Source organism: Oncorhynchus mykiss, chromosome 21 (assembly GCF_057628025.1).
Source record: "Oncorhynchus mykiss isolate SJ-2025 chromosome 21, ASM5762802v1, whole genome shotgun sequence".
In the NCBI taxonomy this organism is placed as follows: domain Eukaryota; kingdom Metazoa; phylum Chordata; class Actinopteri; order Salmoniformes; family Salmonidae; genus Oncorhynchus; species Oncorhynchus mykiss.
In genome coordinates this window covers 45434472-45459052 of record NC_143042.1, presented here as the reverse complement: position 1 = coordinate 45459052, position 24581 = coordinate 45434472, and the positions used below count along the sequence as shown (strand labels likewise).

The following is a 24581-nucleotide window of genomic DNA, read 5'->3' as shown; positions in this document are numbered from 1 at the left end:
GGATGTCCTTCTGAACTCCCTTTCAACCTCACCCAGTACACTAACGCAAGTTTGTCCTGCCTTATTCTCAGTGGCAGTTCCCCACTATTCACCTGCAATTATTACCCTGAATAAACATGGTGAAATACACAGATAATCTTTTTTTATTTTACCTTTATTTGACTAGGCAAGTCAGTTTAGAACAAATTCTTATTTACAATGACACCCTACTGGGTTAACTGCCTTGTTCAGGGGCAGAACGATAAATGTTTACTTTGGCAGCTCGGGGATTCAATCCAGCAACCTTTGCATTACTGGCCCAACGCTCTAACCACTAGGCTACCTGCCACTCCAATAAGCATTGTGTTGTTTAATATTGTCATCATTGATGATGACGTAGAAGTCCAGCCAAGCTATTCAAGTTGTATTCATGTATATTAATTGCTGACTATTCCATGCCAGTGATGTTGATTGTTTTTAAGAGTAGACCAGGGCCAAGCTTTTATTGACCATTATTAAGTTGGTATACACTTGCATCGTTGAGGGCCATCACAATAACTCAGTTGCTCCTTTAAAGACCTAAAAGTAGCAACAAACTACAGGAACTATTTTATCATTATTCATAAGTCTATGTGAGTTCATGTGGCTAATGTGTTGGGTCTGACTAGACATGCGTAGAACCGAACAATAGGGCCACAGACTCAAGCTCACACACCAGTGGTTTGCAGTAGAAACTGTAAGCATTCTGTAAAAAAAGTTGTCAATTTGAGACATTACAAATGTGATAGTATAGGGATTTTCATTACAAAATAATAACTAAATTGTTAGAAAAGATACAGACAAACTGCAAAACAGTAGCCTTTATTTAAACAGAGACCTGTCGTAGGCTGTAGGCATCTGATCTCAGCGTCATTCTGTCCTCTGCTGAAATTTTCCTGAATTGATTGTTGTAACAAGCAATATATCTCCTATACTTACAGACTCCACCCTAATAAACTTCCTCCACTGCAAAAACTGGCATTCGGTAAGCCTGGTATTTTGTTAAACTTTCATTTAAATCTCCTCTGGGAAAGTAAAATAAATATCTCAGGCAGGAACCCAGGCTATTATTGTGGTTTCCGGCATGTAAATGTCCAAAAGTGGCATTAACTGCAAGGAGCTGTGCTCTACATGGCTAGTAGCCTGTCCTCTAGACATCAAGGTCGTCATCAGGATCCTCCTGGTCATAATCATCATTGGCATCAGGCTCGTAAAGGATCCGTCCTGAACCGGTGCCCGGGTGCAGAAGTGCTGACTTCCTGGAAGAAGATAAATGGGGAGAGTTCGATAAAACACCTCAGACAGTAGCAAGACAGCATGGATAGAAAAGGCATGGCAGAAAACAAAATCTCACTTCTCTTTACTGAAGACGAAGGGAAGCGGCAGTTTTTCTTTGGCCTCTCTCTGTGTATCAGACAGGCGCAGGTTAAAGGTCAGGTTGGCTGTCGGATCCACCTGGGGAAAACAAGAGAATAATACAATACCATTGGCTTTTTCCTTATCATTCTCACATTGTGCATGTCAGGAATCAATACAGGTGTGCTACCTCAGATTCGTCTGTATTCATCGGTGTGCTTCCAGGATGACTGCGTTTGCTCTGTATTGTAACTGTCAGGTCCTCATTGATGCTGAATATCTCCTCCTGTTAACAGACACACAACACTTCAATCAGCAGAAAATGGCTAAGACAGTTAAATTCTTCAATTCAAACCAGCAGCACTCCATGCTCCACTGTTCTTACATCTTGCATAAGCTTGCCCGACTTGGTGCGTCTTGTTATTTTGGCGAAGGCCCCTAGTCCTCTGGTCCCTGGGGCCACAGTGATGACTGAGGTAGCCAAGTGGCATATGCTTCCCACAGTGCCTCGCTGATGCAGGTCTGAGTGCAGCAGACCAATTACAGCTCTCACAACTCCACCTAAAGACGAGTGAATAAAGTGGAGCCTGAACTGAACCGGAGCCTGAACTGAACCGGAGCCTAACAATGTCACTGACTTCAATGTACAACATGGCATCAATATAGATGCAATTGGAGAAACTTAGCTAACCTCTTTCTGCAGCGCTGAAATAAAACGGAGCTGGTCAAGTCAGAAAGACAGTGTTTATAAATACCATGACAAACCTTTTTTGAGAGCCTGAAGTTTCTGGCAGATAGCAGCAGGGTCGTGATGCCTCAAAATCCATGACAGAGAGTCAATGACAAGTGTCACTGCTTTGGCCTGAGGTGTTTGTTTGAGAAGAGTGCTGATGTCCTCTAGGGTAAACTGGTGGACCGTAAACGGTGAATTACCGGTCCAGCCGAGAGGGTCAGAGTAGGCATTGTGAAAGTGCAGCCTATATTCAAAGTCGGGGAAAACATGAGCAAGTTAACGCTTGATCTCAAGAAATCTGCTAGTAGTGTTGACTCCCATCTAAAGGGAGTTTCTTATTTGTTTATAGTCACCTCTGTGCAGATGTTCTGTCGAGTCCATCATTGAGTTCCTCTTGACTAACTTCAAACCCCAATACATGGACCACTTCTTCCCTGAAACACAATATATTGGTATGACATTAGCGCACAACAAACTAAATGAATACGAACTAGATAACAGCGGAAACGTTCATGTCACGGGTAAGTTATTTACCGTTTAAGTGCTGTATTGATGCAGCTTTTCAGGAGGTGTCGACCACAGTAATTCACAGAATCTGTCAAAGTAACGCAAAGGCAAAAAAAAAAAAGCAAGTCAGTTAGCTAATGTCTGTGGTTCTGAAAACAATGACGAGTTTACCATCAGCGAGTATATTTACCTTGTATCAAAATGAATCCCCCCGCTTCTGTTCCTTGCAAAACTTCCAACAACATATTAACGTTACAGGCTTCCTAGCTGCCCAGATTGTTAGCTAACGTTGTAGCAAGAGTGTCGGTTATTACGTGTGATTCCTCTTCATCCGCCTTCAAATATTGATGCTGCCCTACAAATCTGACGACAATTCTCATGACAAGCGTTTGTCAGCTGGACATAGATGGAGCACCGAAATTTGCGTTTAGGAGAATAATGAAGTTGTACGATTGTATTCCATGTACAAGACACGCAGCTCGTGCCAGGGAAAACTCAATGCTTGATAAGCATCCGGTTTGTATCCCCTTTCGCGCTTGCGCCTGAGCATGATGCCGTTCTTGTCTATATTTTGGTCATGACATCATTAATGTAGTACATTAAACTTGATTCTTACATGATTTATACAAGCCTGCCTGAAAGATAACCTTGAAATGCGCATAGTCTAACTGACTCAACAACCCAAAATACGTATCTAAGTTAACTCGTTGATACTACTTTATATATACCCCTCTGATGGTCCCTGCAGGGGCCTAATAAAGGTTCTTATGGTAGATGCAGACAATTTATTTTTCTTTGCGCATGTTTTCTGACATTGAAATTGATTCAGTAAGGGTCATTGTTAACTGTCAAAAGTTTAGAATTCTATTTGACCACATTTTCTTGCAGATAATGCTCGGAGAACAGGCATTACAATCTTAGTGAAACGACACTGTGGTCTTACTGAAATTGGATGGTGTGGTGGTTGTATTTGGTGCAATAAACCATTTTTACATGTTTGCTTTACAGACCACTGAGTTAGATACAAATAAACCTCAGGTAGGTGCAATGGCACACGGGTAGTGTCGTTTTAGGGATTTATCGTTCGTCCTCATTAAGAAGAATATACACACATTAAACTACACTACCCAGCAAAGCGCAGAGCTGTCACTGCGTTGTGGCAACCACAAGGGGCTTCTGCAATCAGTTGACATCGCTGATGGCTCGAGGAGGCGCGCAAGGGGCTAGACGTATATTTAGTTAAACTCTTGTCGATTGTTGCTCGTGTTATGGAACAACGTCAACTTCATCTAAAAAATATGTTACCTGAATGCTTTTGTCCTATACAATGGATGCACCTGCTGCAGTTTTTCTCCGGTGACTTAGCTCGTTAGTTAACTAAAGTAGTTTTATTGCCAGGATTATGTATGCAATAGCTGCTGTGACGAAGAAATTAGCAATTAGCTAGCTAGCTATCTTGTTAATCGGGCTAATCGGAATTATTGTTGCATTTTTTTTGTTGGTTAGCCCGGTACCTTGCCGGCTAAGCTATCCAGAAAACAAGCCAAAAAACACCAATAAATTCGCTTGTCTTCGAAGAGTGGTGTTGACTACTCCGTTCTTGGCTAGGGCTTCTCCCGCACAGTCAGTAGTCAAGTCAGGAGAAAAGCACAGACGCTGTTAGCTACCTGGTAGCTACCATCACAGGCCTTGTTGCTGAGGCGACAATGCTTGAAATAATGTCTGAACACCAAGGTACGTTTAAAAGTGTCAGTTCACATAGTACATTTATATTGAGTTCATTGCTAGTTGGCAGACATTCTCGGTTTAGTTAAAAATCCTCCTTCAGTGAAGCAACTGTTGGTTGTTCAATCGCCATGCTAGTTGGCTAGCGAACTAACGCTATCCAACGTTAACATTAACTGGCAGTTTACTAGTTAGCGAAGTTTGTTACATCTCTACTAACAGTCAAGAACGTCAATTAGCTTGCATAGTTATATACACATAGTTATCTTTTTTTATGCATTAACGATAACTATATATATATATGCTACCGTACCTAGTTAGCACATGTTTGTTAACTAACCATGCCATTGGTAGCTAATGGTATGTTAACCGCTGGCTAGCTAACTAGAAGTTTGTGCTAAGCAAATGGAGCCATAATGTCTGTTGCTTTGCCAGCAAGCTAACGTTAACATGTCTTGAATAGCTAACGTTAGTTAGCTAGCAAACAGTGCTCGTTGGTTAACAAGCTACTGTAACTAGTTAGCCAAATGCTGTTAGCTACCTAGCCATGTTAAAAATTCGGGAGGCTCCCCACGCCATCGCAGCCGTGAGCTAATGTTGGCTCACAATGCATGTTTCACGTTTGTTAACGAGCTACTGTTAGCCAACATAGCCAACCATGGATAACTTAAACCGTCTTCACTTTGCGTCACCCGTTAGTAGAAACTACCACGACAACGTTGTTGGCGGTAGCTGGCTAGTTTGTGAGCAGAGAAGGTATTCACTCATTTTTAGACAACTAAACGCTAGCTAGCTAAAAAGGCAATACGTTATTCTTGCTGACTGACGTTGCAGCACGAGGCTAGACATCAACTTAGCTAGTTTGCTACTTTTAGAATAGAAATGCCCCTCAGCTACGTTAGGTTGCAGACTTGGCGTTTTTGAATCATTGCCTGGTTGTTGTTTCATTGCATGCTTCATTGCTAATGTTAGCTAGTTATCGCTATATTCTCTAGAATAGATACATCGCAAGGCCGAACAAAAATAGACCAACAGCAAGCTAGCAGCTAACAATACTTCACTGCCGATGGATTAGTGGAGATAATGAAGTATTTGTTTTTATACGTAATGATTTTGTTTACAAATCTGAACAGATTATAGTATAGTAATATTGTTTTCTTCCACACAGATTCGTTATTGAAGTGCAAAACGGATACTCTGGTAAATAGACTTCTGATGTGACGTTTACTTTAATCCCCCTTCTGACCCTGTTCACAATTTTTGGGGTGTTGTATGCATGACTTATTAGCTTGGTTAATTTGTGTGAATGCCATTGTTTTTATCTCTTTAGCCTCCAGAGAGGAGAAAGAGGACCGTAGAAGACTTTAACAAGTTCTGCAACTTTGTCTTGGCATATGCAGGCTATATCCCCAATCCTAAAGAGGTAGGATAACTAGGCACACCAGGACATCAAGTTACCCCATTATTGATGGTGTGTGTGTCTTTTAATAGGGTTTGAGAACTTACCACATGTTTAAACCACATTTATGACCCTATGCATCAATTATTGTTTGTCCTGTACTGTTTTCTTTATTTTTCTTCTGCTACACCTGTGGCTGTGTAGGAAGGTCCATGGTCACCAGCGTCCTCCAGCTCCCCGCACAGCTCAGGGGCGTCAGGGGAAAGCGGGGGTGGTGGTGAAGGAGGCGGCGGCAGCTCCTTGGGGGCCAGCTGGGGAGACGGCGGCAACGACCTGCACACCATCCACACATTTGTCCGCAAGGCCCGCGCCAACAAGGGCAAGAGTATGCGCCGGATGCACTCCGACAGCTCCCTGCTGGACAAGATGCGCCTGAAAGACTCCCTGTACGACAGCCAGGCAGGCGGCAAGGCAGAGCGCAAGAAGGACAAAAAGCTAAAAAAGTTGTCGATGGGTTCTGCCATTGGCGGCGGGGGTGAAAGCGGGAGTAGCGGCGGAGAGAAGAGGGCCCGTATCAAGCGCAGCAAAAACCCTAAGCAGGCCAAAGCCCTCAAAAAGCTTAAGAGCTCGGCCACCCAAAGTGAGACAGACTCTGAGACGGGCCATGCCCATCCCGGGGAGCGCCTGGTCCGAGATGACCTGACAGGGCACGGGGTCTCCTCACCAGGAATGCAGGGGCTGGCTAAGATTCAGGTGGAGGAGTCCAACCGGGAGGCAGAAATGAGCTCGAGTGAAGGCGAGACCTGGATCGCTGATGAGGACATCATGGTGGAGTCGGGTAAGTCATTTCATACTGACCACGCCGTGGACAAGTTGTAAACGCGAGTGCAGTAATCTCCTCACACAAGGTGCATCACTTCTCTGTCAGTCTATGGCTGCAGTGATGGCTGGTAATATGCTTGGCATGTAATTCATCAATATTAATGCACTGGTCTGTTCTGTGAGTTCTAAACCAGAGGCTCATACCTGGGGTGTGTTCAGCAGGACACAATGTTTTGTATGCTTCAGATTTAAAAAAAAAAAAAATACAAAAAAATGTTATGTAGAACAAGCATGCCTCTCTGACGTGTAGAATAAGGATTCATGTCAGGGGAAACATTGTATTTAATGAGAAACAACTTGGTAACGATTGGTACTTTCTGGAGATTGAGTCATCATGTAACCAATAAATAATGAATGGATAATAACAATGTAATTACTCTGTTTTCATGTAGTTTCTAAGTAAATAAGTAATTAGGGGCCCATAAAATAAAACCTCAACCAAAAAAACAGTTGAAGTTCCTCTTCTCTTTGAAAACATTTGCCACTGAACCCAATGCTACTTGTACCACTATGATATGCCCCCTCTTACCTCTTTTTTTTCTCTCCCTCCTTCCTCACACAGGTGACGACTCTTGGGACTTAATCACCTGTTACTGCGGCAAGCCGTTTGCGGGGCGACCCATGATCGAGTGCAACCAGTGCGGCGTGTGGGTCCATCTGTCGTGCGCCAAGATCAAGAAGTCCAATGTCCCTGACATCTTTTACTGCCACAAGTGCAGGGACACTCGACGGTCGGGGCAAAAGAAAGATCCCTAAAGAGAGAGGGGGTGGGAGGGACTATATCCCTCCTATATCCCTTTTCAATCTACCCTATTATCTGTGTTCCACTACAACATCCATGTTCTTTTCTGCGATGCCTGCAGCTGATTGTTAATCCTCACCTGGACAGCAACTGTATCGTTAGTTTTCTAGGTGTTAATTTTTTGACAATCACTCTCCTCACTTATTCATGTAGGTTCTTTGTCACTTTCTGCCTCTGTGAAAACTGGGCTAAAACAGGAAGACATTGGGGGGAGATCTCTTTATCTGTAACATACAAATAGATATGCTTCTCTTGCTCAGTATTCTTACTAAATTGAGATTTTTTCATTGGAATGTTAGACTCCCAAACAGATATCCATCTCCTGGTTTTCATGTTAAGGTCATAGCATAAGGTGCATGACAAGTTATAGAGAATTATTTATTTAGGACATTGATGGACAACTTTTCTGTCTGTCAACGTTCAAGGAAAAAAGCTAGTATTTTATAATGGTACATTAACTATTGTGAGACCCTCTGCAACCAGTAATCAATGCAATGCGACTGCTACACCATGACACAGGCACAACCCCCTTCTTTCTCTGAAAAGAAAACGGATACTCCTGATTATTTTTGTCCTTAAGTTTCTCTTTTTAGTGTTAGAAGGGCAGCTCTCGTTTTATTTGATTGTTTTTGTAGCTACTTTTTTCTTGTGTAAGCTTTCGATTTGCGATTGTTTATGAATTTCTTTGTCTAATATAACACTCAGTACCTTCTTATCACTGAGTGTTAAGCCGCCCCTATGAGATGTCTCTCATTGGATGTTTTCAGATTCTAACAAATACCAGATCAAATCTGAAATGTTGAATCTATTCCATTGACATATGCAAAGACAGTTGGTGCGACAAGAGTTCACGTTTTAAAAGGCGTGCCCAAACCAAACACCCCTTTGAGGTGTTATTTTTCATTGGAAAGTTCATTTCTTTAGTTTCAGCAACTGCTAAGAGCAGCCCTCATAAACTGAGGGCTGTGCCGTACAGTGTTTTTGATGCAGCCCATATCCAGAAGTATTTATTGATTTATTCGCCCTTTCTGTTTTTTGTCAACAGACATCTGCTACAGCACAGCTTCATAACTTTGAGTTCCCTCAGCATGACAATGGCGTCCTATGACTGCCCTTTTGGTTACGGTTTGACATGGGTACAGCCTTCAAATTCAATCTATAATGCTTGTTTTGTTTTTATTTACATTTTGTGTGTATGTTTTTCATCAAGATACTTCTGGTTTGGAAATATGTCATTGTTGTGAACTGTCGTGGTGGGGAAGTTGGAGAATCGTCGCTTTACCTTGTCGAAGTGGCTCTAACATCTTTTTGCATGAATGGTTGCGAAACGTTTTTTTTTATTTTTCATGTTATTGTTTTTTGGTTAACTTTTCAGAAAATGCTGGTTGACATTGCTCCCTAATCAGAATAGCATACAAATCTCTTCCACTCATGATCTTCTCATTCGAAAAACAAAGTTGACTGTTTGTAGTGTACAGAAAAATCAGTTGATATCGGAGTCGTGGACTCATGGCAGTTTATGTTGGTAGGTTTTACCTGTTTTTGTTGGTGGGAGAGTCATGTTTAGTCCCCAAAAAGCAAATGCACTCTCACCACCATCTTTCCCTTCGATTTTCTGTATATACCCTGTTCTTCGATGACTGTACATATGTGAAAGTGAAAAGAGAGGGGAAAAGAGCCAAGCAAATGCTATATTTTCGGCATCTGATATTGTTTTTCTTTAACTGTAGCTTGAAAAATAAAAAAAAATCTTTTTTGGGGGAGCACCTGTGTTGTATCTTATCTTTCCAATATATGCAAAGTAGATAAATATAATGTAAGGAATGCATTTTATTGAAGTTAGGCACACATAATGTGTTTGTCATTGTACATACTTACAGAACCACTAGAGGGGGATGAGTCCCAAACATCTAAGCAGGTTAGTACACTAGTACAGCATCTTAAATATAAATAAATAGTTGTAACATATTTGTGGGAGTGCATCTTTACAAAACAACCAACTAATTGGATTTGGATTGACTGTAAGACAGTAAAGTTAGTATTGGATGAGACTGAAGGGGTTGGAAGCTGTTATTGTTGCTCCTTCATTCAGCCTTCTGGTTCATCCTGCAAGACAAACAGGTTCACATTCTGGACAAACATCCTAATAAACAGATGGTTAGGCTATCCCTCCTTATTCTGTGCTCTCACCTTTCTGCTACGCTGGTTGGACATAAGGCCGCTTCCAATAGAATCCAGAGGAACTGTTGCCTTCCTCCTGGAGTGACAGGAAGATAAAGATCTTACAAAACTCAGACTGGACTTGTTTCTTTGGTAGCTAAAGTGATGCAAGTACACAGCACTAATATAGCGCTACAACGTTACACTATTACATCAGGGGATACTCCTTGTCTCAACGTTGTTACATCATCACCCACTGCTCCATTCTCTCACCTCTTGTCCTTGGGTTTGCGATGGTGGTGGTTGTGATGATGGACAGAGATGCGTTCCACGGGGGTGGATATGCGTTCCAGAGGGGCGAGGAAGGTGGCAGACTGGAAACGACGTTCTTCCCAATCCCGGGTCATCTCCCCGGCGTCTCCGGGTGGCGAAAGGTTGGTGAGGTCAGAGAGCTCAGACAGGTGTGGAAAGAACTCTTGGTCCAGCCAATTGACGTCCTGTGGACATGGAGGGGGAGGTTATTTTCAGACAAGCAGCATATGACAATGCAGTTCGTATAAAATGACCAATCTGTATTTATTTGAAACCTTGTTATTTTCATTGAAGTAGATGCACCAGTCACACAAAATAGCAACTATCTATGAAAGCAATACAAGAATGGCATCATGGTGTTTCCAAGATGAAGGATATTTTTTGCCACTATCCATGTTTAAACAGTTTAAGAAAATCCATTAAGCATGTGTAACTTCCTTACCCGTTTCTGTCTCAGCATATCAGGCAGCAGGAAGGCAGACAAGTCTCCCAACATCAGGTAAAGTCCCAGGACAGCTAACACACACCTTGAGTAAAGCATCTGTATGGCAGACAGAAAATATTATATTTTAGACATTCATCAGTTTATTAGATGATGATCATCGTTCTTTTGTTGACTTGATGTGTTGTGAAATAGGTAACACAATCCAAATATACTGAAGTAGCTCAAATTCTGAAACCACACAAAAATGTTCTCGTGAAAAAAACGCATGTAAAGATTTTCCACAATGTCAACGAAAGAGTGCAACCAAAGATGTACTCACCTTAAGACTTATCTGTTCTGTGAAGATAGTTGGTGCAAATTATTTAGTTCCTCTGGGTTGTTGGCTTCTGACTTCTCTGCAGACTGCTGGTGTTAAGGGTATTTGTAGGCATGCGGTTGGGGTGGGTTTATATTGGAGTAGGATGAAGGGGGGTGTGTGGGAGACTATGGGACTTCAGACGTGACAATTATATCTCATATATCTCATGCCCGGCCTCGCCATGGCTGAACTTGGGGTCAAAGCTTTTAGGCGGTTCAGGACTTTAGATAATTGCACATACGCGCACCAACATGCACGCATTTGTACACACACGCATGCACACACTCATACACACGCACGCACACACACCACTCCACCACTTCCACCCTCCACCTTCCTCTGGACTAAGGAAGAAAGATGAGGTAATGATTAGGCCATCATTGGGGATGGGATGCTACAGTTCATTGTTTACACTAGTTCCTACTGGTTCAGACTGGTTTGTGCTTATCGAGATAAGATTGGTAAAGATGTCATGTTTTCTTTATATCCTTATCTGCATATCTTATATTTCACATAGGGAAGACATTAGAAAGGACATCTTCATCTTGACATAATACAGTACTCTGAACAACTGTAGGCTATTGGGTTTTCCTGTGTTATCTTTACTATAGGATACTATATGATACTAGTGTTCTGAGGGACATGAATCATCGAGATCTATCAATCACTTGTAGATTTCTCCATCTTAGACTTACACATAAGCCATCACCTGGTCAGTACTTTGAGAAGACAGACGGACAGACAGACAGACACAGTGAGTGATAGCATCAGATCAGATGGATGTCTATGCTGTGTGTGTGGCCAACTGGAAAACCTGACTACCTCGTCTCGCCTAATTTCAGCATTGGATTGCGACCTCCAACCACCCACACACTCTGTCCATACACACAGAGGAGTATGAAACAAAGGGAAGACAGTGAACGAGGGAGGGAAGGACAGAAGGAGATGGAGGAGGGGGGTCTAAGGGCCTTGCATGGAGTGTATGCGTGGTCTGACACACGTTTTCACTTTTCCTCTTTTCCCGCCCATGTCTTAATTATTTCTATTTCGGGGCCACTACAAATAACCTAATGTAGAGCCATGCTGATAGATCTCCATGCAAAAAAATCAACTGACGGGGCTGAATGTGGCCCTGCTAGGCCCGCCCGGGAGTCTGTCAACAGGGGCAGAGACTAGATAGGCAGCACTGATTACCTTAATTATCACAGAGCTATGGAGACACAACTCGTGGTACCGTTGGTCATTACCAGTGTGTGTGTGCGTGTGCGGTCGACTCATTCTAGACTCCTCCACCCAAATGTGTGTGATTGTGTGTGTGTTTAAATGTAAGTATGTGTGTGTGTGGCCAGCATGACGCCCCCCTGCTTCCCCACACCCGGCTGCCCTATAAGTATCCGGGATGACGGTGTGTGCTAAAAATTTAGAACAAGTGCTGATAAATCACAATGCGAAATTGTGGTTTAGGAGTCCTCCCCCTGAATTTTAAAACCGTTTAATAATGTATTTCCTGCAATTCTACTCAGTTTGACATGACTTATTATGCCTCTCTTGAGGAGTATTTTGAGGGGTATATGGACAGGTATTTTGAGGAGTATCTGAATGGGTATTTTGAAAACAGTATAAGTGGAAGAATTAGTGGAAGGCCACCCTCCAAACAGATTTATTTTTGTGATAACAGTTAACTTCCTGCATTTCAAGACGTTTTGCCTTAGGGCAGAGAGAAGAAAATGCAGTTTTGTAATGCTATTCCACACATTTTGTCATGAGTCAGAGAAAATGTTGCCGCTTTAAAGCTAATTTCATGCATTTCTATTTTCTACACATTTTGCCATGGGTCACAGATTTTTTTGTTTCTGTTTTATAGCTCATCTCATACTATTCTTTTCAACATTTTCAATGAGGATAAGAGAAAATGTTGCAGTTTTAAATTAATTTTCCTGCTACCCTTCACATTTCGACATGAGGCTGATAGTTTGAAAGTAATTGTCCAGTGAAAGTCTCACTTTTAAACGTTAATATTCTGTTAATAATGTTGTTGATTCATCCTAAACCAAAATCCTTGCTATTTCCTAATAGAGGATGATGTAATCCTCCTGAGGAGGATGAGCTGGCTAATCAGCGGTCTACTCGCATTAATAGTTTTAATGACTGGTATAAGGCCACACCATTCTGTTGTTGGGGTACACCCACACCCTTCCAACACAGAAAATCTGCTTTTTAACATGCTTAATAAACACATTTGTAAGGAAAACTATGTCATAGATATTGTAATTAATTATAGGTAGTATTTCATAGATATCTGGAAACACTGCACAGTTACTTTAAAGGTTGACGGTTTAAACTGTATAATTGATCAATACACGATCATACCAAGTCATTTCATGCTTAAAACAAAACAAATGGATGAATATGATATGAGTCAACACATACTGGAGGAGTTACTGGCTAGCTATATTCAGCTTAGCTTAGCTAACAAACTAGCTACACCATGACCGGAATGACACGTCAATGAATCACCAAAGGCACACCCCATTTCTATTTGAAAATTGAGAAAGAGGAGGTGATGGACTGTTTTTCGTGCCCAATGTCAACCATTGAAGCTAATTTCCTGCATTTTGACATTGCTTATTAGGTGTTCATAAACTACCTGGGGGCCCCTGTATAAGGGCACAACGCGAGTCCCAGATGTGGACACGGTAGGTAGATGTTTGAGTCTTTGATATTTATTACTAACCAAAAGGGGTAGGCAACAGAATGGTCATGGACAGGCAAAAGGTCAAAACCAGTTCAGAGTCCAGGAGGTACAGAGTGGCGGGCAGGCTCGAGGTCAAGGCAGGCAGAATGGTCAGGCAGGCGGGTACAGAGTCCAGAAACAGGCAAGGGTCAAAACCGGGAGGACTTGCAAAAATAGAATAGAAAAAGCAGGAACACGGGAAAAACACGCTGGTTGACTTGAACATACAAGACGAACTGGCACAGAGAGACAGGAAACACAGGGATAAATACACCGGGGGAAATGAGCGACACCTGGAGGGGGTGGAGACAATCACAAGGACAGGTGAAACAGATCAGGGCGTGACACCCCAACATCCACGGAGACCCCAAACCCCCCAAAATAAATATATATATGTATATATATATATATTTCTACGGTGCCTTAAGTAAGTATTCATACCCCTTCACTTATTCAACATTTTGTTGTTGTACAGCCTGAATTTCAAATTGATTAAATATAAAAACATTTTACCAATCTACACACAATACCCCATAATGACAAAGTGAAAATGTAGCCATTTTTGCAAATTTATTGAAAATGAAATATAGAAACATCTCATTTACATGTGTCAATACATGTTAGAATCACTTTTGGCAACGATTACAGCTGTGAGTCTTTCAAATCAATCAAATCAAATCATATTTGTCACATGCGCCGAATACAAAAGGTGTAGACCTTACTGTGAAATGCTTACTTACAAGCACTTAACCAACAATCCAGTTGCCATACCAGGCGGTGACGCAGCCAGTGAGGATGCTCTCGATGGTGCAGCTGTAGAACTTTTGAAGATCTGAGGACCAATGGCAAATCTTTTCAGTCTCCTGAGGGGAAATGGGCATTGTCGTGCCCTCTTCACAACTGTCTTGATGTGTTTGGACCATGATAATTTGTTGATAATGTGGACACCAAGGAACTTTAAGGGTAAGTCTCTTCTGGGTAAGTCTCTAAGAGCTTTGCATACCTGGATTGTACAATATTTGCACATTATTATTTTTATTTCTAAGATTTTCAAGCCTATTTAAATCAAAACTATAACTAGGCCACTCATCAGGAATGTGAGTGGCCTACGTTCAACGTCGTCTTGGTAAGCAACTCCAGTGTATATTTTCCCTTGTGTTTTAGGTTATTGTCCTGCTGAAAGGTAATTTGTCTCCCAGCGTCTGTTGGAAAGCAGACTGAATCTGGTTTTCCTCTAGGACTTTGCCTGTGCTTAGCTCTATTCTGTTTCTTTTTATCCTAAAAAAACTCCCTAGTCGTTGCAGATGACAAGCATACCATAACATGATGCAGCCACCACCACGCTTGAAAATATGAAGAGTGGTACTCAGTGATGTGTTGTGTTGGATTTTCTCCAAACATAATGCTTTGTATTCAGGACATGAAGTTAATTTATTTGCCACATTTATTGCAGTTTATTTATTTATTTGCATGTTCTGGAATATTTTTCTTCTTTACATTCTTTTCACTAATATTGTGGAGTAACTACAATGTTCTTGATTCATCCTTAGTTTTCTCCTATCACAGCCATTAAACTCTGTAACTGTTTTAAAGTCAACATTGGCCTCATGATGAAATCCCTGAGCGGTTTCCTTTCTTTCCGGCAACTGAGTTATGAAGGACGTCTGTATCTTTGTAGTGACTGGGTGTATTGATACATCATCCAAAGTGTAACTTGGACAGTCGTGAAGAGGGCACGACAAAGCCTATTCCCCCTCAGGAGACTGAAAAGATTTGTCATCGGTCCTCAGATTCTCAAAAGGTTCTACAGCGGCACCATCGAGAGCAACCTGACGTGACCTGACTGGGTACATCAGTCTGACAGCAGTGTCAGAAGAAGGCCCTAAAAATGGTCAAAGACTCCAGCCACCCTAGTAATAGACTGCGGTACCTGAGCGCCATGTCTATGTCCAAATGGCTTCTTTTTGTAACAGTTTTTTTATTGGAATTTCACCATTTTCCCCCATATTAAGAGATACAACAATAGAGACAAAGCAACAAAAAAAACAGCGCTCACTTACACATACCTGCGCATATACACTGCTCAAAAAAATAAAGGGAACACTTAAACAACACAATGTAACTCCAAGTCAATTACACTTCTGTGAAATCAAACTGTCCACTTAGGAAGCAACACTAATTGACAATAAATTTCACATGCTGTTGTGCAAATGGAATAGACAACAGGTGGAAATTATAGGCAATTAGCAAGACACCCCCAATAAAGGAGTGGTTCTGCAGGTGGTGACCACAGACCCCTTCTCAGTTCCTATGCTTCCTGGCTGATGTTTTGGTCACTTTTGAATGCTGGCGGGGCTTTCACTCTAGTGGTAGCAGAGTAGAGTCTACAACCCACACAAGTGGCTCAGGTAGTGCAGCTCATCCAGGATGGGACATCAATACGAGCTGTGGCAAGAAGGTTTGCTGTGTCTGTCAGCGTAGTGTCCAGAGCATGGAGGCTCAGGAGACAGGCCAGTACATCAGGAGACGTGGAGGAGGCCGTAGGAGGGCAACAACCCAGCAGCAGGACCGCTACCTCCGCCTTTGTGCAAGGAGGAGCAGGAGGAGCACTGCCAGAGCCCTGCAAAATGACCTCCAGAAGGCCACAAATGTGCATGTGCCTGCTCAAACGGTCAGAAACAGACTCCATGAGGGTGGTATGAGGGCCCGACATCCACAGGTGGGGGTTGTGCTTACAGCCCAACACGTGCAGGACGTTTGGCATTTGCCAGAGAACACCAAGATTGGCAAATTCGCTACTGGAGCCCTGTGCTCTTCACAGATGAAAGCAGGTTCACACTGAGCACATGTGACAGATGTGACAGAGTCTGTAGACGCCGTGGAGAACATTCTGCTGCCTGCAACATCCTCCAGCATGACCGGTTTGACGGTGGGTCAGTCATGGTGTGGGGTGGCATTTCTTTGGGGGGCCGCACAGCCCTCCATGTGCTCGCCAGAGGTAGCCTGACTGCCATTAGGTACCGAGATGAGATCCTTGGACCCCTTGTGAGACCATATGCTGGTGCGGTTGGCCCTGGGTTCCTCCTAATGCAAGACAATGCTAGACCTCATGTGGCTGGAGTGTGTCAGCAGTTCCTGCAAGAGGAAGGTATTGATGCTATGGACTGGCCCGCCCGTTCCCCAGACCTGAATCCAATGGAGCACATCTGGGACATCATGTCTCACTCCATCCACCAACGCCACGTTGCACCACAGACTGTCCAGGAGTTGGCGGATGCTTTAGTCCAGGTCTGGGAGGAGATCCCTCAGGAGACCATCCGCCACCTCATCAGGAGCATGCCCAGGCGTTGTAGGGAGGTCATACAGGCACGTGGAGGCCACATACTCAGCCTCATTTTGACTTGTTTTAAGGACATTACATCAACGTTGGATCAGCCTTTCCACTTTAATTTTGAGTGTGACTCCAAATCCAGACCTCCATGGGTTGATAAATTAGATTTCCATTTATAATTTATGTGTGATTTTGTTTGCAGCACATTCAACTATGTAAAGAAAAAAATATTTAATAAGAATTTTTAATTAATTCAGATCTAGGATGTGTTATTTTAGTGTTCCCTTTATTTTTTTGAGCAGTGTATATACATACATACATACACACACGCACGCACGCACGCACGCACGCACGCACACACACACACACACACATACATACATACATACATACACATACACCATTTTCCTCTTCCCGCTCGGCGCTTCTCTCACCCCATCCCCATCATTACGTCTCTCAATACATACATTTTAAACAAATTGACAAACAGAAATTAAACAAAAAAGCTCAGTTTAAACCGAGAAGTTAGGTTCCACACATGGACCGTACAGTGTAATTCTGAAATACATAGATCACCACCATTCTAAGAGAAACCTTGCAGCATAATAGCTGATACCTCAGGTTCTAGGTAATTTAGATAAGGTTCCCATACTTTGTAGAACTGATCTGTTTTAGAATGCAATGTACATGTCAGATATTCCAGAGGCACCCATTCAAATAGTATCTTATGCCAATCTTTAATAGAAGGAATCTTATCACTAATCCACTGTAAAATGATGTTTTTCCTCGCTGCAAAGGTAAGGATGTTGTAAAGCCTCCTTTTACCCACAGAAGTAACATGCATACTAGGGAGACCCAACAGTAAAGAAACTGGGTGTCACGTTCTGACTTTAGTTCCTTTGTTTTTGTCTTTGTTTTAGTATGGTCAAGGCGTGGGTTGGGGTGGGCAGTCTATGTTTGTTTTTCTATGTTGGTTTTTGAGTTCGGCCTAGTATGGATCTCAATCAGAGGAAGCTGTCAATTGTTGTCCCTGATTGAGAATCATACTTAGGTAGCCTGGGTTTCACTTTTGAGTGGTGGGTGTTTGTTTTCCGTGTGTGTGTTTGTTTGGCGGTACTGTTTCGGTTTTTGTTCGTTTCACATTTATTGTTTTGTAGTGTTCAATTTATGTCTTTAAATAAACGTTATGGACTCTTACCACGCTGCGCATTGTTCCTCCGATCCTTCTCGCTTCTCCTCCTCAGAAGAGGAGGAGGAATGCCGTTACACTGGGTCCAATTCTAGATCAACCCCTAGGATCTTTTCAATTTCTTGCAGAACACCAGACCAGTATCTTTGTATGTAGGTACATGACCATAAACAATGTGTTACGGTGCCTGTATCAGTTTTGCATTTAAGACACTGAGGAGAAGAGGAAGAGGGGCTAAAAGCATGTCTGCAATTTGGGGATATATGCAATCTGTGTGTTATTCTTAATTGGATTGCTCTAGTACGATTCTAGATAGATATTGTTTTTGCATATCTCCAAATGTCCTCCCACATCTCTTCGTCAATAGTAACAGACAATTCTTTCTCCCACACTTGTTTCACCCTCTGTGTGTTGACAGCAGAAAAGGACCTTAAAGCATCATAAAACAGACTTACAGACATTTTCCTTTGTGGGGGAAAAAAGCATTCTTTCAATGACAGGCATATCAGGGTTACCAATTAAGGTGGTGCTCTTCAGAATATAATGTGTTACTTGTAGGAAGCGGACAAAGTCCTACTTTGGGAGTCGACCATCTGCTCAAATGACAATACAATCTTACCAGCAAATAAGACATTTAGTCTGCGTATGCCCTTATTAAGCCAAAAGTGAAAGCCAGCATCCAGCAATCCTGGACCAAAATCTGGGTTGTTAAGAATTGGGGTAAGAGCAGAGGTTAGTTTTGACCTTTCCCAGGAAGCGTTGAACTGACCTCCATACTTTGAGTGTGTTAAGTGTAATGGGATTATTGCAGTGATCTTCTACAGACTTGAAACTTCTGAAAAATAAAAGATCCCTAGGGGTATTATGAAAAAGAAGTCTCAATGTCTAACTAAACAGAGGAGTCATCGTTTGTGATCCAGTCAGAAACATAACATAGGTGGGCACACCACTGATAGAACCTGATATTGGGCAGATCCAAGCCACCCATAGAACTTGGTAGCTGCAATATTGCCATCTTAAGCCTTGGCTTGCGTTTACTCCATATAAAGGAATTTAGCCATCCATTTACATCTTTTATTTCCTTATTGGAGAGTAATACTGGGATTATTTGGATTGGGTAAAGTAGTCTAGGTAAAATGTTCATTTTCAAGAGGGATATTCTACCCAACCAAGAAATCGGGAGAGAGTTCCAGCGCTCCAGATCCTGTCTTATTGTATCAAACAAGGGAACAAAATTGGCTTTGTACATTTGCTGGAATTTAGGAGTTACAAATATACCCAGTTACATAAAACATGAGGGAGACCATTTAAAAGGGAAGGGGGGAGAGGTATTAGGTACAGAGTGAAGGTTACCAAGTGGCATAGCCTCTGATTTAGTTATGTTAATCTTGTAGCCTGAGAATTCGCTGAATAATTCAATAATATTAATAAGAGATGTAATTGAATTCTCGGGACTAGAGATGAATATCAGGACATAATCAGCATACAAGCTTATTTTATGGTGAACATCACCAATGAGCAGCCCCTGTATAGCAGGTGTTACCCTGATGGCCTCGGCCAGTGGTTCCATAACGAGTGCAAAGAGGAGAGGGGACAAAGGACAGCCCTGTCTGGTACCTCTGTATTTAGATAAGCTTTTTGACCTTAACCCATTAGTAAGAACAGCAGCCTGAGGATCATCATATAAACATTTCACCCATTTTATTAAGTTGTCCCCTAGACCAAATATATTTAGAGCAAAGAATAGGTAAGACCACTCCACACGATCAAATGCTTTCTCAGCATCTAGGGAGAGCACAAGACCACCCGTAGCACTTTGTTGGTAGGCTTGAATTACATTAAGAAGCCGCCTGACATTGTTGCATGACTTACGGCCCTTAATGAAGCCAGTTTGGTCTCCTTTCACAATTAGTGGCAGTGAGTCCTCTACTCTTGTGACTAAAATTTTAGAAAGCCATTTTCTATCCACATTCCGAAGGGAAATTGGTCTGTAGGAGGAACAAGACTCTGGACATTTTCCCTTTTTGAGAATAAGTGAATGTTGGCTTCTCTCAGCGTTTGAGGGAGCTGGTCATTTGAAAATGAGTGGTTAAACATATCACGCAATGGCTCAAGGATCAGGCCATGGAACTCTTTATAGGACTCACTACAAAACCCGTCTGGTCCTGGGGCCTTACCATTTTGCAGATTCTTAATTGCGAACATGATCTCTTCCTCGGTAATAGGGGCATTAAGGAGAGACCTCTGTTCTTCGGAGATAGTAGGGAGCTCAATCTTAGAAAATAAGTTCTCCATTAATTTGGGTGAATCATTTGGCAGTTCTGAGGCATAAAGGTTTGCATAAAATTTCTTAAATGAGTCATTTATAAATGTATTTTCATATAATTGATTGCCATCAGAATCAGTAATAGTGGCAATTGACTGAGAGTCAGCTCTCTTTTTAGCTAGGTATGCCAAGTACTTTCCTGGCTTATCACCATGTTCATATAGCTTTTGCTTGACAAATCTCATTTTCTTTTCAGCGTCCTGTGTTAGGAGAGAGTCCTACGTTGATCTAAGGACTGATATTTAGTAGGGCAGGAGTGGGAGTTTTAATGTAGTCCTTCTCTTTAGTTCCTAATTCACCTTCTAACATTTTTTGCTTTTCACGCTTTTTCCGTCTCTTAGTGGCTGTGTATGACAGAATCAGACCCCTGGCGTACGCTTTACATGTTTCCCAAAAGAGCGAGAGGTTATCTGTTGATTGAGAGTTAATAGAGAAAAATGCTTAAACTCTGTAATAAAATATGATGTGAATGTGTGGTCTTTAAGAATGGTGGTATTCAACCTCCAATGTCTTGACCGATTGAATGCCCCGTTGAGTTTTATGTCCAGGATCACCTCAGCATGATCAGATATGACTATGCTTCCTATCCTAGCGGATAAAACAGACTGCAAAGACATCCTGGGCATAAAAAGGAATCTATTCTAGTCTGACATCCATGAGGTGCAGAGAAAGAAGTGAACTCTCTGTTGGAGGGATGAAAAGTTCTCCAAACATCAGCATACCCCCAGATCATCACAAATAGCTTTAAGTTACTTAGCTTGAGGAGAGAGTGAAGCTATACCGCTGGGAAACTTATCAATAAGGGGGTTCAACAAACAATTAAAATCTCCTCCAACCACTGCAGTGTCTGAGTTTAATTCTGAAAAGTCTAGAAATACCTTAGTGAGGAAATCAGGGGGGTGAGCAGGGAGGAAGTAAATATTCATTATGGAAATGTTCTGCCCTTGTAAAGTACCATTAATTATAACAAAGCGACCAAATTTATATTTCACACAATTCAAGACCTTAAGTGGTAAGTTATTTTTCACAAGAATTGCTACACCTCTACTTCTGGATGTAAATGATGAGAAAAACACTTGACCAAACCCCCCTTGTTGTAATTTCAGATGCTCCTTATCATCCAAATGAGTTTCTTGCAACAGGGCGATATCAATATTTTCTTTTTTCAAAAAAGACAGTACCTTCTTCCTTTTAATGGGGTTATGGCTCCCTCTAATGTTCCATGTACATACATGCAGTCTGTTACCTGCCATTGTGCCTTGACCATTCAATATCCAGACTGAATCCTACTGTAAAAGTGGGGTGGTACCTTTTTCCATGTGTTGAACTCTCCTCTATCTCACCGAGCATAAACAAATGACATGAACCCTGAACTCGAACTATACTAAACCCCAAAATTAAACATGTAAAGATCCAAAATGAGTTTTTCCCACTAGCTAACATGCAGGGGATTTCAACTTTCCAATGTAGACTCTTAAGTCCGCATTGCCACTCAATAGCCTCATCCTTTATATATATGGAAATGAAAATCAATAGAAGAAGATTGAGGGTCTTCCACCTAAAACCAAGCCTGGGCACCAATATAGATTCACACATATCTCAGCCTGGGCTATAGCGGTAGTTACTTTAGCAAGAAAAATAATAAAGATACGAATATTACTGAACAGGGGCATGTGAGAACTCACACCACTGTTTCATGATCAGATTCAAATAAAACTAAAAAGGTTATCCAATGCTGCATCCATGACGCGCTGCTTGTCGGTGAAGTTGTGGAACTTTATAACCACTGGCCGTGGGCGCTGGTTGGGATCGGGTATCGGTGCTTGAGAGCGATGGGCTCGTCCAGCTTCACACGACCAGCCTTAGTGTCCATTTGTCGGTAGCCAGGGATCAATTCCTCAATTTCTTTTACTGTACGTGTCCCTTAAGAATTTTCCGGGAGTCCCACAACACGAATATTGCATCTGCGTCCTCGATTATCCAAGTCGTCAATGTGCTCCACCATTTCGTGCACCTGTTTCTCAAGTACTTTTATCTTGGTGTCCATAGATGTAGTTGAAGTTTCCACTGTAGCAATTCTTCCTTCTGCCTCATCAACACGTTTGACAACCCTCTGTAGTTCAGCTGAATGGCCTGCTATTGCTTCCAAGACCGTTCTTATCTTAACATTGATCACTTTAGTAATGTTATCAGTCATCTTTTGAATCACCAGGTCCATTGAGCCTGGATCCGCAATGGTGTTAGCCTCGCTAACGTTAGCGAGCTCCTCCTGCACATCTACAGGGGATGGTGGTTTTGGTCGAGTTCTTAGTAGTTCTGTTGGGTATGTTGTCAGAGATTTTTGATAAATAGCCGTCAAGACTCATTGTAGGATATCTTATTTAGACAATTCTACCACTTTTTCAAGCTAGGAGATTAATGTAAGAATATAAATTTACGAATGCCACGGGAGCTCGCTGAAACACAGTGTTCTCTCTATGGCGCCATTTTGTCCCCCCCCAAATGGCTTCTTAATAGCTTCTACTTCCAAGCCATAAGACTACTCAACAGCTAAAAGGACTACCCAGACCCCTTGTTTACGCTGCTGCTACTCTCTGTTAATGATCTACTCTCTGTTTATTATCTATGCATAGTCACTTTAACTCTACCTACATGTACATATTACCTCAATTACCTTGACTAACAGGTGCCCCAGTACATTGACGCTGTACCGGCACCTCCCTGGTCTTTGTAGTGGAATCTGTGTTTGAAATTCAATGCTCAGCTATGGGACCTTACAGATAACTGTTGTGTGGGTACAGAGATGAGGTAGTCATTAAACAAATCCTGTTAACCAATGTTATTGCACACACGGTGAATCCATGCAACTCATTATGTGACTTGTTAAGCAAAGATTTACTCCTGAACGTATTTAGGCTTGCCATAACAAAGGCATTGACTACTTATTGACTCAAGACATTTCAGTTTTAATTAATATGTAAACATTGCAAAAAAACGAATTTCACTTTACATGATGGGGTATTGTGCGTAGGCCAGTGACACAACATCTCAATTTAATACATTTTAAATTCAGGCTGTGACAAAACAAAATGTGGAAAAAGTAAAGGGGTGTGAATGTTCTGAATATTAAGGTGGACATGTACCCCCATCCCCCATGGCAATTTTGCCTATGAATCACAGAGTGTGTATGTCTCTGATCTCTCACTGATTAAGAAATTGATGAACAGTTGACAGGATAAAAATATTACTATAGGTCATAAGTCAACTACAGTATCAGGCTGCATACATGCCATGTGGTGTGAATGTTTTTAAAAAAATTTAAAAATCTCTCACTGTCATTTGTAACCTGTTGATCCTGAGACCGTTTCCCCTCAAAATTCAGTCAACTTTAAAAAAATTGGGTGCAGGTTGCTTTGTGTAAAATCAGCCATTGTGGAATGACATAATGCACCATTGGGGCTGATGATTAAATGCAGTTGACGTCGGAAGTTTACATACACCTTAGCCAAATACATTTAAACTCAGTTTTTCACAATTCCTGACATTTAATCCAAGTAAAAATTCCCTGTCTTAGGTCAGTTAGGATCACCACTTTATTTTAAGAATGTGAAATGTCAGAATAACAGTAGAGAGAATGACTTATTTCAGCTTTTATTTCTTTCATCACATTCCCAGTGAGTCAGAAGTTTACATACACTCAATTCTAATTTGGTAGCATTGCCTTTAAATTGTTTAACTTGGGTCAAACGTTTTGGGTAGCCTTCCACAAGATTCCCACAATAAGTTGGGTGAATTTTGGCCCATTCTTCCTGACAGAGCTCGTGTAACTGAGTCAGGTTTGTAGGCCTCCTTGCTCACACTCGCTTTTTCAGTTCTGCCCACTAATTTTCTATGGGATTGAGGTCAGGGCTTTGGGATGGCCACTCTAATACCGTGACTTTGTTGTCCTTAAGCCATTTTGGCACAACTTTGGAAGTATGCTTGGGGTCATTGTCCATTTGGAAGACCTATTTGCGTCCAAGCTTTAACTTCCTGACTGATGTCTTGAGATGTTGCTTCAATATATCCACATAAGGGCACCCGTCCCTCCTGCTGCAAAACACCCCCACAACATGCTGCTGCCACCCCCTTGCTTTACGGTTGGGATGGTGTTCTTCGGCTTGCAAGCGTTCCCCTTTTTCCCCTGAACATAACGATGGTCATTATGGCCAAACAGTTCTATTTTTGTTTCATCAGACCATAGGACATTTCTCCAAAAAGTACACAATCTTTGACCCATATGCAGTTGCAAACCATAGTCTGGA

The 24581-nt window shown here is 41.9% G+C and overlaps 3 protein-coding genes across 3 annotated transcripts; 1 reads left to right on the top strand and 2 right to left on the bottom strand.

Annotated features, from left to right (window-relative positions):
* Window positions 1-824: 824 nt before the first annotated feature.
* elp5 (elongator acetyltransferase complex subunit 5) lies at window positions 825-3158 on the bottom strand. Its single transcript, XM_021578164.3, has 8 exons — window positions 2805-3158; window positions 2642-2702; window positions 2461-2541; window positions 2140-2351; window positions 1760-1935; window positions 1565-1660; window positions 1373-1473; window positions 825-1277 (listed from the first exon to the last, which is right to left on the bottom strand). Exons 1-8 carry the CDS (start codon window positions 2857-2859, stop codon window positions 1169-1171), a joined length of 891 nt encoding a protein of 296 aa, XP_021433839.2. The 5' UTR covers window positions 2860-3158; the 3' UTR covers window positions 825-1168.
* Window positions 3159-3210: 52 nt separating this feature from the next.
* On the top strand, window positions 3211-9185 carry phf23b (PHD finger protein 23b). The gene is made up of 5 exons (XM_021578162.3): window positions 3211-4348; window positions 5508-5539; window positions 5670-5762; window positions 5943-6576; window positions 7183-9185. Exons 1-5 carry the CDS (start codon window positions 4321-4323, stop codon window positions 7374-7376), a joined length of 981 nt encoding a protein of 326 aa, XP_021433837.1. The 5' UTR covers window positions 3211-4320; the 3' UTR covers window positions 7377-9185.
* A 49-nt stretch (window positions 9186-9234) lies between these two features.
* Window positions 9235-14001, bottom strand: LOC110500672 (uncharacterized). Its single transcript, XM_021578163.3, has 5 exons — window positions 10659-14001; window positions 10337-10435; window positions 9856-10079; window positions 9613-9679; window positions 9235-9528 (listed from the first exon to the last, which is right to left on the bottom strand). The coding sequence occupies exons 2-5, from the start codon at window positions 10433-10435 to the stop codon at window positions 9511-9513; spliced, it is 408 nt and encodes a 135-aa protein (XP_021433838.1). The 5' UTR covers window positions 10659-14001; the 3' UTR covers window positions 9235-9510.
* Window positions 14002-24581: the final 10580 nt, after the last annotated feature.

Coding starts and splice junctions, on each gene's coding strand:
- elp5 (XM_021578164.3), bottom strand. CDS start 2,859: ATGTTGTTGGAAGTTTTGCAAGGAACAGAAGCGGGGGGATTCATTTTG. Junction 2,542..2,641: donor ATCAATACAGCACTTAAACG/GTAAATAACTTA, acceptor ATTGTGTTTCAG/GGAAGAAGTGGTCCATGTAT. Junction 2,352..2,460: donor GACAGAACATCTGCACAGAG/GTGACTATAAAC, acceptor CTTTGAATATAG/GCTGCACTTTCACAATGCCT.
- phf23b (XM_021578162.3), top strand. CDS start 4,321: ATGCTTGAAATAATGTCTGAACACCAAG. Junction 5,540..5,669: donor AGTGCAAAACGGATACTCTG/GTAAATAGACTT, acceptor TTATCTCTTTAG/CCTCCAGAGAGGAGAAAGAG. Junction 6,577..7,182: donor GGACATCATGGTGGAGTCGG/GTAAGTCATTTC, acceptor TTCCTCACACAG/GTGACGACTCTTGGGACTTA.
- LOC110500672 (XM_021578163.3), bottom strand. CDS start 10,435: ATGCTTTACTCAAGGTGTGTGTTAGCTGTCCTGGGACTTTACCTGATG. Junction 10,080..10,336: donor ATATGCTGAGACAGAAACGG/GTAAGGAAGTTA, acceptor CCATGTCCACAG/GACGTCAATTGGCTGGACCA. Junction 9,680..9,855: donor CGCAAACCCAAGGACAAGAG/GTGAGAGAATGG, acceptor CTGTCACTCCAG/GAGGAAGGCAACAGTTCCTC.